General features: G+C 40.4%; 1 protein-coding gene across 4 annotated transcripts in view; it reads left to right on the top strand.

The window, feature by feature from the left end:
* SMCHD1 (structural maintenance of chromosomes flexible hinge domain containing 1) overlaps positions 1–12,559 on the top strand; it is a 116,778-nt gene that overhangs the window by 69,102 nt on the left and 35,117 nt on the right. For all 4 annotated transcript variants that reach the window (XR_015793931.1, XR_015793929.1, XR_015793930.1 and 1 more), the window contains exons 25-30: positions 4,072–4,220; positions 5,678–5,766; positions 6,323–6,441; positions 8,327–8,494; positions 8,769–8,894; positions 9,490–9,569. Coding sequence is in view for 1 of the 4 variants with exons in the window: in XM_088130648.1 (XP_087986774.1) it covers positions 4,072–4,220; positions 5,678–5,766; positions 6,323–6,441; positions 8,327–8,494; positions 8,769–8,894; positions 9,490–9,569 (731 nt within the window). In the remaining 3 variants the exon portion in view is untranslated. The remainder of the gene's footprint in view (positions 1–4,071; positions 4,221–5,677; positions 5,767–6,322; positions 6,442–8,326; positions 8,495–8,768; positions 8,895–9,489; positions 9,570–12,559) is intronic.

The raw sequence follows: 12,559 nt of genomic DNA, 5'->3' as shown, positions 1-12,559 counted from the left end.
GTGACTAGAACTAGGAACTGTCTACTTCTGTTCAAATTTCATGATGGATAAAGAGACAGTCAGTGTTTCTTACCTAGATCAGCAGGCTGCCCACACATTTTTACATGCCACTTGTGAAACAGATAGTACTGGGGTCAAGGGTATCTAGAAATTACAATGCATTTTTATGGGACATGCTTAGTTTTAAAGGTTACCATGGAATACAAGGAAGTAGTCCTTAAAGAATATTGAATGCTGACTATTAGGGATATGCTTAAATGGATAAGCTTTGTTTCAAACCCAAAAATGAACTATATAACTTTCCAGAAGTTCTGCCAAACCATTTTGAGTTTACTGTAGTTTGGCAGAGACAAAGCTCAGCAGGATTCCAGAGTTACTTTATGGGATGAGTACGGCAAAGCTGGTGCCTCCATCTCCATATGGTTGCATTCTTTCTCCACCTCCTGATCTCAAATGCATATTTTGCTGAGTCCCTGTGGCATTTGTGTAAGCCCCCAAAAGGTTCAGCAGCTTTAAGGAGCAGCCAGCAGGTACCAAGAGGATACCCATTCCAGATATGAAGCATTTTTGCCTTTCAGATCTGAATACCACCTACTTTAGTACATTAATGAATATATTACACATAAATTCTTATCAAAGAATATAATTGTTTGATCTCAGAAAACATTTTATAGCAATGTAATAATTACTGTTATTAGCACATTGAGAAAGAGAGCAAAAACATACATTAACACTTGCAAAAGGAGTTGGGAGCAGTTGCCGGTAGCGCGAAACCGCGCTCGCCCGAAAAAGGCGCGAAGCAACGGAAACCCCGCCTCCTGCGCTCCCAGCTGGGCTCTGCTCTAGGAAGGAGGCACTGGCAAACCACTTCCGAAAACACCTTGCCTTGAAAACGGCAAGGACTAGTCCAAAGCAGTCACTGCAGAGTTGGTAACGACTGAGTGCAGATAAAAAAAAAAAAAAAGCCATCTCCTGATTTAATTGAATAAGCCAGCGAGATTCATTTGGCCCATAGCAGGTGCTTGAAATAGTTAAGAGTGACTGGCTGCCATGAGGAAGCAGTAGTAGGAGTGGGATCCAGTGGTTTGGGTGTTGGACTAAGTCCTGTAGCTTCCACAGAGTCCATCACCCTGGGTGGTAGCCATTTTTTCTCCCTCACATTGTGCCATCAGCATTGCAGGGAAATAGACTGCCTGCTCTAACTCCTGGCAGTGCCTTTTATGTTATATCTGCAGCATAAGAGGAGTATAGGACTGAGACAACTAGGACTTCCATTCTGTGGTTTAGAAGAATTGTTGTGGCTGTGCTTTTTGGACCAGAGGCAACTAAGTTGGAGAGTACTTGTTTTCCTTTTGGGTGTGAGATGGTGGAGGGCCAACAGTATCTTTCTCAGACTTTACCCCAGTCTGTAATTGGTACAGGCATTCCTCAACTTATGACCATTTGTTCAGCGACCGTTCAGTTACAACGCCGCTGAACAAATGATGGTTACAACCAATCTGTGTAGTTCCAGCTGTCCCAGCACCCCTACGGTCACATGATTGCAATCTGGGCACTTGGCAACTGGCTCGCATTTAAACTGGTTGCAACGCCACGTGATCACCATTGTGACCTTCCCTGCTGGCTTCCCCAGAAAGTCAATAGGGAAGCTGGCAGGGAAGGTTGCAAGTTGCTGGGGTAAGTCTTCCCACCCACGCACCACCCCCAGCCCCTCTATGCTAATGCCGCACTGGCCAATCATGCACCCCTGTGGACCCTCCCTGACCCTGGCCGAGCCTCCCTCACACCCTCCCTCACACCCTCCCCCCTTTGCATTCCCTCCCCGATTCTTGCGACACCTTCTGCACACTCTCATGCATCCTCCCCAACCCTCGCTGTGCCTCCTGCATACCCTCATGCACCCCATGCACACTTGTGCACCCCCACGCCCTCCCCCACCCAGCAGCAGCCACTTACCTGCTGGCCTACTTGCAAGCTGTCTATGATTTGCAACTTCCTTCCTGACTTAATTGTGGGAAGCTGGCAGGAAGTTGCCTTGCCTAATGACTGTGGGATTCAGTTAACAATGGCAACCGGGACTCCAGGGATTGCCATCGCTAAGTGATGTGGTTGCGCTTTATGACTGCATTGCTTAGCGGTAGAATTTCTGGTCCCAATTGCCATTGTAAGTCAAGGACTACCTGCACTGAGAAGGCTGTTTTTATGCTCTTGATTAGTCCCAGTGAGAGCTGGTACAGAATCAGGGGGTGATATGTAAGTTGAGGCATTAATGTTGTGGCGGGGGGCAGATGAAACTGAGATACCACAGAGTGTGGAAGCAGAAGTGGACCAATGATCCTGACAAGCTAGCTGGTCAAGGAGCAGGTGATTAATACCAGGGTTGGTTAGGATCCTAGGACTTGGGGGAGAGATGGCAGAGTTCAGGGGGGTTCAAAAGGAAAGAAAAGGGCAAGCAGTAATGTCCTGTGGTGATGGGTAGAGGGAGAGATGGAGGGAGACAGATGGGCATACTCATGTCTAGGTTTCATTTTCCAGCCCCCTGGGCTCAACCCAAGTGCCTAGTGATCAGATCCTCAGTGGCCCTAGGCTCAGGTTGCTGCTGCTTAATGCCAGGCCAGCTTGTAATAAGTGCTACTTATCTAGGACCTTGTTATGAACGAGAGAGCTGACTTAGTTGTATTACCAAGACCTAGATGGGCATGAGAAGGGTAGTCCCCTCTCAGAATGGTGCCCACCTAGGTTTTGAGTGTGGCATTGGCTGCAACTCCAGGGCAGGGGTGGGGGAGTGGCTCTTTGTCATCTGGGAGACACTTGTGGCTGTCATAGGTGCTGCTCCACAGGTAACTGAATATGAAACCCTGTTTGTGAAGCTGGGCTTCAGGGAATAGGTGCATAGGGTCATAGCAGCTCTCCTGACTGAGCTGCTTGATGCTGTGGCCGGACTGGTGCTGGAGTCAGGTTTCAGGCCTGGGAACAGTACCAAGAGAGCATTGATTATGTTTGTGGAAGACCTATGGTAGGACCAGAAGGAGGGTGGTGCATCCATCCTGGACCTCCTTGATTTTTTGGCAGCCTTCAGTATCATTGGTTGAGGTATCCTTCTGGAGGGGGTTGTGAATTGCAAGTGTTGCAACAGTGGTTCTTCTTCCAGGATTCATTCCAGTCAGTGTTGAAATGGGATAGGTCTAGCCCTCAGGCCTTTGTTTGTGAAGTGCTTTAGGGCTCAGTTTTTTCTCTACATCTGCTTAACATCTACATGAGGCTGCTCTTTTCACATGGGGTTAGGTATCGTTGTGTTGATGATACCCAGTTTTATATCTAAACCCTAGGCCTGCCAAGAGATGTCACTGAGGCTGTGTCTCAGTATTTGGAAGCTGTAGAGGTCTGGATGGGAAGGAACAGAGTCAGATTCAAGACAGAATGGCTGTGGATTGGGGATTGCCTGGATATGGAGTCCTGGTACTGGATAGGGTAGCACTGCCCTAGACAGACCCAGTGTGCAACGTGGAGGTCCCCTAAACTCCCAGCTCCTACTTGAAGAGCATGTGGTAGCGATTTGATTTTGCACAAATCCACGTTGTGTACTGACTGTGCCCAGTCCTGGATCAGGAGGCCCTACTCACAGTCACTCGTGCCTTGGTCACCTCTCACTTGGATTACTGCAATACACTACTTGGGGTTGCATTTTGCCTGCATGTGCATATGAGCAGACCACTTCAATTGATACAGTAACTTTAAAGGAATACATGGACTATGAAGTGGTTCCCCTTTCTTGAAAGATAATTTTTGTTAATTATTTCGAACAGACTGGTCTATCGTGATAGCACTAGATTGGGCGCATTACAGTCATTTACCGTTGAATATGTATAGTTTTGGATATTTAGAAATAGTGCCAGTAAAATAGATTTGTTTATATTAAATTGAAGCAGATTCAGATAAATCACTAACAGTATTTCTACTTAGGAGTTTCAGATGTTTGTTGGATTTCCAGTAAAACTACAAAATATGGAAGAATTGAAGAATAAAAAAAAAATGTTATTTTTACATTATTGAAAGTTCTTTGTATCTTAGGTTTGCTGGGCTCCAAGGCTTAATAGAGAATCACTGATTGAAGGATTGTTACCTAATGTGAAAGTTCCAACATCTGTAAAAGATCAGTGCCATTGTCAAGTTACATTCCATGATGGACATGTGTTTTTGGCAAGTTCATTTGTGGTCAGGTTTGTACTTTTTCTTCAGTTATGTTTCTGTTATGAAGCTTATACTATAGTTTTTCCTGCTGGGCAAAATACACATTTTTATTGTTATTGCTAACTGAACCTTTTGTCTAAATATGTACAGTATATGAATGTTAAGAAGACATATATTAACAACTCTAAACAAGGTTCACTTCAAAACATACTTGCTGCATACACATATTCTAAATCAGGAATGGGCTGTCTTTCTGCAGCAGAGCCCCTCACCTTTTTGGTCTCCAAGACCTGTAGGACCCATAACAATGACACGGTGGTTCTAGCAGGGGTGGGGGTGGGGGGGTTGGACAGAATAAATGCACCTAAAGCTTGCTGTGACTTGCCACATTAAGCTGTGATTCACTATGGCCTACAAATGATATCTTTCAAGATGCACAGCATACAAAATAGTTTTTAGAAGAGTGTTTAGAAACAAATCATTGTAAATCATAGATCAAGATTTTATATTCCAAGTTGCTTATAATACATGGAATAATTATAGAGCTGTAATAACTCTCTCTATACAGAGAAATTCCTGTGCTTCAACTTTATAAGAGATCACTGCTTGATTTTTGCACTTCCTCTAATGAAATGTATGATTTACTATGTAACTATGTCTATTCACCAAATAGGAATGGAAAAGTATTTGGTTGATGACATTGTTGGATTCTAAGAAGGGACAAAGTGAAAGTGAAGGAGAGCATTGGATAAACTTCTTTTTGTGGCAGAACTTGATATCAGTTAAATTGTGGTAGGGTTAGGATTAGATAATATTTTAAATTTACTATTATACTGTTTTATTGAGTTGCTATATACTCTATTATTGTTTTCTTTGTATTGTACTTAGATATAAGCACATATCAAAAAAATACATTTTTTTCCTTTGAGGGGAAAAGGTCAGTGCTCAAGGGGATGATCGTTATAATCTGGAAGACAGTGTCTTCTTTCACTGATAAGTAGAAGGTCCTCTACCTTTGAAGCACAGACTCTTTTTGGCTCTCAAGCCAGAAGATCACTTGAGGAGGAAGAGAGGATGGGGAGGTGCTTCAACAGAAACAAGCAGGACTATAGACAACTGCCCTGCCATTTGTGATGTAGTGTAGTTTACTCCATCATGATGTTTGCAGTGATTTGGGATGAAGCAGGCCAAAACCTACAGCTAGCCATGATGATGCCAAAATGACAAAGCGTGTGTCATGACAACACAATGCATGGTCTGCCCTTTTGTACCTGCATCAGAGTGTCACATGCAAATATACAAGAGGTGTAGTTTGCATTACAACATCACAACACATGTTTTGTCATTTGCCCCCCAGCTCCCCTTCTGCAGATGCCCGTGCCCAAATTCCAGTAAAAATTAACTATCCAGAGTATGAATAATAGGAAATTTACTGCTATTTCCTTAAAATGAGTATATATTAAGCTCTCACTGTTGATTTCACTAGACCACTTGCTGATGAACCAAAACATATTAAATGCAAAATTAAAGGATCAAATATAATAAAAATGGGTGAAAAACTGCAAGATGAAATTGGTACGTATGTGTAATTCTTAACATTTTTAATTGACACTTGCTTTCTATAATGCACATACCTTGATTACAGAGATAGTACTGTGGCAGCCTTCAGTAGCCTTATACACTCAGCAGCTGGGAAGACTGCAGTCCTGTTGCTTTTATTTACTCAGTCAACTCTTAGAAGAGATATGAGTTCCAATCCTGTCTATATTATGCAAAGTAAATCCAGGTTTGTTCTGTGGCCCTATATTCTAATGTGATTTAGTGCCGTTTGGTTTGCATTAATGGCCTGTTGGCTAAGATTCTAGACTTCTAATACACTTAGGCTATCAGGTAAAATATTACTTTATAATTCTGTTTGCATAGTTGGAAGTAAGCCCCATTAAGCCCATTTCAGATCTTGAATAAACATAAAATTGAACTACCATTGTATTAACATCAAGGAGAATTTTAAGCTTTATGTAGAATGTTGGTTTACAATAACGTATTATAAATATGATAATATTTTAATCTGGTTTATAACTGTGTTATGTGTTCTGCAGTATTTTCATAACTTGTCCTTTTTTTATAAAAGAGATAATGATTACCGATCAGCATGGAAATCAGATTCAATCCCTGACATCATCTTGTACGGCCGCCTTGGAGATTTCTGGGAATGGTCTGGATAAATCAGATTTGAGAACTGTTTGGCAGGTATTTTCTAATATCCCACATTATATAGCATTTATATCCATCAAAATATGTATTTTTCTTTAAAGAAGTACTCCTTTATACTTATATCCCTGAAGCAGCTAGTTAACAGTTACATGAATATTAAGAGATGAACAGAATGCCTTTTCAGTCCTATAAAAATTAATTCACTATTCTCTAAACAAATGTGTTTTCTTGACAAATAGAAAGCTGTTGTTCTCAGGTATCAGTTTTCCTTCTGCTGCTATTTAGATTAGAAAGTTGAGTTTTATTCAAAGCAAGGATTGAATTTAATTTCTTTTGTAGTCATACTTTTTTAGTTAAACATAACCTATCGTTAGTCATAATTAGTTGTCCTGAGACCATCCTTTCACAGAAGCAAAAATTGAAAGGCATGTCATGATCATCTTTTTCAAATCCTTGAACAAGAAATTATTGACCTTCTAATGATCTCTTCATACTTCCTCCAGTTCCTGCTCCCACTGAATTATTTCTTAGTCTTCCCCAACACCGTTACTTTATGCATATCCTATTCTAATTGTCATGATAGTTCTCTTAACAACATTTTGCTGCTTCGTCTCTCTGTTCACTGCTTTCCAGCAGGATTTCAAAACCTTTAACTTCCAGCAGGCATCCTATTCCTTTAAGGAAACCACCTTGTGTTTTGCAGAAACTAGGGTTTGCAGACAAGGGTCTGCATTCCAGACTGGATTTTTTTTTTTAATGTTCCCTCTCTTCCCTGACTACTCGGTTTTTGGGAAATGGCCAATTATCTCTCTTCACTGACATTCCTTAAACTAAGGAAAGCGTTCTTTTGGGCAAGGCATAAGATTTTGTCTTCGGCATTACTACTGTATAGGGAAGATACTCTAAAATCCCATTCAAGAAATACATTTATCTGTGTAGAACTGGAAACATTGAAACAGCCCAACACATGTTATTTTATTAAACCATCTATAGAGATTTGTAATGCCTATATCCTGCCTCTTTTACATCAGTATTCTTGACGATCTGAAAATACTTATATGTTCATCCTTTTTAGCAGCAGTGAAAATTAAGCATCAGTTGGTGAATGGTCTCCCACAGTTGTAACCAACTTTTTATATCACTTATTACAATTACCTGTATTACTCTACTTTTATTTAATTATGTTTTTTAATTGTTTTCAGTTATACCTTCTATCGCTGACCATTGGCTATAATGAGGATTCATTCATATTTAATGATAGAGAAAGATACTGTGGGAATGCCCAATTAAAGTTTCTAACTAAGAGAAGAACCATTTTTTGTTTTTATTTGCAAGAGTAAAATAAATTACTTCAAAGGAACAGAGTTAGAAATAATTTTTCAAATCATACATTGGTGCTTAAATGTTTGTGAACCCATTTGAATTTTCAATATTTCTGCATATATATGACCTATCACAATATATATAATATAACATATGATATAATGCCACACACAAATATGTAGTTTTGGTTCATTTTCCTGAATAAATAAATGAACAAGTATAATGTTCTTGATCCATTTCTTTAATTGGGTTCTCTTTATCTAGTTTAGGACTTGTGTGGAAAACAGATCATGTTTTAGGTCAAATTATGCAGAAATACTGAACATTTAAAAGGGTTCACAACTTTTAAGCACCACCATATGTAAAATGATATGATTATATTTGTCAGTAGACTTTGATCCAAATTTCTATGAAACTGTTTATAGCCTTTTCGATAACACATAAATTCCCTGGGCCAAATTTAGCATTAGATTTTCAGTCATTTTGCATGACATATGCAGTATGTATATTCATGTTATGCTTTTATAATCAACTAACTTTTCCCCCATAAAATCCTATCAGGTTTTCTTTATTTCTATTATTATGTATTTCTTTATAGCAAGAGACACAAACTATTTCTGTCAAAGGAATTAAGTTTGAACCAGGCCCAGCAGAAACTAAAGAACTGTGCCTTGCTTGGCATGATTTCTCTCATTACTTGAAGTTTAATTTGATTGCTGGCCCTCCAGCTAAATTGGTTCTTCTGGACTGGATAGAACCAGAGAAGGTAAGTCAGTGCCATATAATACAATACTAACCAAACAATACTATGTTAACAATTGGTTTTGCAAATCTGTAAAATTTGAGAGGTGAGAAATTTTGTTAATGATGTTTGAAAGTTTGACATATTATCTGGTATGAAAGTGAATCCTGAAACAAAAAATGTAATTTGTATGAAAAAAAGTTATTTTCATTATTGTATTCATAAGTTGTTGATGAAATAGTGTATGCCTGCTAGATATTCTACATAGTTCCAAATAGTAATCATTGTCTCTTTCTAGCCTATATCTGTAATTAGTGGCAAAGAATTACCAAGGCCTCTTACAGTCCAGCTCTGCGATCAGTGGAATAATCCGTCTGCTGAACCTAATCTCAAAATCACATTTTCAAAACCTAGTAATATCCAGGTAGGTGAAACTTGGTCTTCCCATTTACAACTTGCTTATTCATTTGGGAGTATTCCATTTGGGAGTAGAGTCACTCCTTAAATGCCCTGCAGTTTTAAACTCAAGTATTTTAAAAATATATCTCACTTGCTTTAAATACTTTGGGATCCTACCATACATGATTATACAAAATATTTATAAAATATTCAGAATATTTTTGGATAGATAAATAACCAGTTGAAGATTATTAATTTGTACTTGAATTACTGTCCTTATTAATACATGTGCCAGACAGCATTGTTGCAAATTAAGAATCTATAGTCTATAGATCTATAGATGCAGTTCGCATACTGTCACTCATTGTCCTTCCACTCTCTTCTAATGACAGAAAGGCTTTTGCTGGAACCAATCACTATTCTGGTTCTGCAGAACTAGGGAAAACTTATGCAACCATGGGTGTTGATTGCCCATATAGTGTCCTAATGTTTATTTCCCATGATACCTTGCTTTTCTCCATTGCATTTTACTGGGAAGCCAATAATATACATGAAAATCATGCTACTTAGTCAGCATTACAGTATTTTGTTATAAGGAGAAAAAAACCTTTTTTTTCCAGATTGTTTCTTCAAATCCAGTGAATAAAACAGATGAAACTGGTAGAGCAAGCTTTGGGGTTCTTATTATTCATGCTCCTAAGTAAGTGATTAAAATTCTTGTACTAATCAGACTATGCTTCAAATATATAATTAACTGTCCTGTTATGAAGGCTTAGGAATTTGTATTTATTTTAGAAACTGTTCTTCCTAATTCTGTATATGCCATAAATGGGATATAAGCATAAGCAGGAGCATTACTAACAGTGAAACATACAAGAAAAACAAGATACAAAGAAAACAAAATAACATGGCTGTAAACATTACACATTTTCCTTAAAAATCGAATGTTATAAAATGTCAGGTGCGAAGCCCAGATGAACAGGATGGACTTGTTGGGTATTTGAAAACCATAAAGATGGCTTTTGTACATTTATTTATTTATTTGTGTTGTGTTGTGTTATGTTAGTATAGCCACCTATCTCACATATGTAGGTGGCTCACAACAATTAAAAGCAACACTAAGAACAATAAAAAATATGAATAAAACAGACATGCAACCGTACTGAAACCACTATTACAAACTCAAATACAAAACATAATCACAGTCAGTAGGTAAATACAATCAGTACTTCCAATTCAGTATAACCATTGAAGAGGCTCACCACTACCATCAGACTCTCAAGCATGGTGGCACAGCCATGTCTTCAGGATCTTCCTAAAGGCCAGAAGGGTAGGGGCCAATCTAAGTTCTGGGGGAATGATGTTTCAAAAGGTGGGCACCAAGGCAGAAAAGACTCTCTTCCTGGGTCCCATCAGGTGACATTCTTTAGTAGACAAGACCCATAACATGCCTCTCTTCTGGATCTGACAGGATTGGTAGATGTAACTATGGAGATATGGTTCCTCAAATGACCCAGTCCCATGCCATATAGGGCTTTACAGATCATTATTAGCACCTTGAATTGCACCTGGAAGCACACTTGTAGCCAGTGCAGCTTGCAGAACAGAGTTGTAACATGCACTGCTTGAGGAGCACACATAACTGCCTGAGCTGCCACATTTTGCACCAGCTGCATCTTCTGAATGCTCTTTAAGACAGCCCCATGTAGCTTGATTACAGTAATCCATTTGGGAAGTAACCAGGGCATGAGTGACTGAGAGCAGAGCCTCCTGGTCCAGGAAAGGGCACAACTGGCACTCAACACAAAACTGCGTATAGGCCTTCTTTGAACAAGAGTCATCTCCTGAATCCAGGAGGATGCCCAGATTGCGCACAGGGTCTGTTTGGGAAAGAACAAGAGATGCGAAGTCTCTGGAACCAGAAGGCCCCAAAACCCAAAGCCACTCAGTTTTGCTAGGGTTGAGCTGAAGCCTGTTGTTCCCCATCCAAACCCCCACACCCTCCAGGCACCGAGTGACAACATCAACAGCATTGCTTAGTTCATTATGGATAGAGATATTAAGCTGGGAAAGAAACCAACCCTGCAGAATGCCACAAGGACTAAGGGCTTCAGACACTGACTGAAACCATCCAGGGAGAAAGGAAGAGAATCAGCACAATACAGTGCCACCTGCCCAATCCAATCCAGAAGGATACCATGGTTGATGGTATCAAAGGCCATCGAGAAGTCAAGAAGCGCAACGATGGATGCACTCCCCCCATCCCTCTCCCAGCAGAGGTCATTCAGATGCTTGACCAGTGCTGTTTCAGTCCCACACCCGGGTCTGAAACCAGACTGAAAGGGGTCCAGATAAACTGCTTCATCCTGGATCCTCTGACGCTGTTGTGTGACCACCTTTTCAACAACCTTCCCTAAAAAGAGGAGGTTAGGTATTGGATGAAAATTGTCCAGTGTGGTCAAGTCTAGTGATTGTTTCTTGAGAAGGGGGTGAACCAGCACCTCCTTAAGGGTGGAGAGGACAACCCTCTCTCTCAAGGAAGAATTGACCACTGCTGCAAACTAGCCACACATCACCTCCCATGTGGCCTTGGCCAACCAGGAAGGACATGGATCTAACAAATGGGTGGCCAAACTCACAGTCATGAGGACCCTGTCCGCTTCACTGGACCCAACAGGATCAAATTCATCCCAGATAATATGGCAAGACTGCATCCTGGGTGCCTCCATAGGACCTATTCCAAGGCTGGAGTCCATCTGGGAGTGGATCCAAGCAATTTTGTCTGACAGATGCCTTGCATATTCCTCCATGTGGCCCTGAAGGTGAACTTCTGGCCCCCCGCAACCCAGGTGGGCCCGAGTAACCTTCTCTGTAATGCAATAAGGGGAGAGAAATACTAACACTTTGCCACCCTTACCACCATGAGGTAGGCCTTAATAGCAGCTGTAACCCATGTTCAGTCAAGTTCATTCTTCATCAACCTCCAGCAGCACATTAGGCATCTTTTTACCCACTTCATCTCCCTTAACTCCTTCACAAACCAGGGAGAGTGACAGGATCCATGGATGGAAAGAGGCCACATGGAGCAATCTGATCTAAGGGCCCTGCTGCCTTCTCTTTCCAGGTGGCAATTAAGGCCTCCATTGGACCATGCAGCAGAATGAATGTAAGAGATGCAGATACACTGTCATACATAACTTAGGAGTAAATTTCATAATTTGCCTACCGCCTCAAAAGAATCCCTTTTAGGTAAACAGCAGTCTAAACTCCAAAGAGGGGGAGACCCAAAAAGTCCTCTAAAGAGGATATCAGTTCACAAAATTCAAAAGATGTAATTCCAGATAAACTACTTTTTAGCTGATACTGAAGCTCAAGCTCAGATACTTTGGCCACCTAATGCGAAGAGAAGACTCTCTGGAAAAGACCCTGATGCTTGGAAAGATTGAAGGCAAAAGGAGAAGGGGACAGCAGAGGATGAGATGGTTAGATAGCATCACTGAAGCAATGAGCATGAAACTGAGCAAACTCCGGGAGGCAGTGAAGGACAGGAAGGCCTGGTGCGATATGGTTCATGGAGTCATGAAGAGTTGGACATGACTTAATGACTGAACAACAAATTATATATATATAATTATTACTAAAAATAAATAATTTAGAATAATTATATATAATTTAGATAATATTTAATAA

This window comes from Python bivittatus, unplaced genomic scaffold (genome assembly GCF_059951505.1).
Source record: "Python bivittatus isolate LINGU-HERP-01145 unplaced genomic scaffold, Pbiv_v1 ctg000840_np1212, whole genome shotgun sequence".
Taxonomy (NCBI): domain Eukaryota; kingdom Metazoa; phylum Chordata; class Lepidosauria; order Squamata; family Pythonidae; genus Python; species Python bivittatus.
This window is presented reverse-complemented; position numbering and strand designations above follow the sequence as displayed.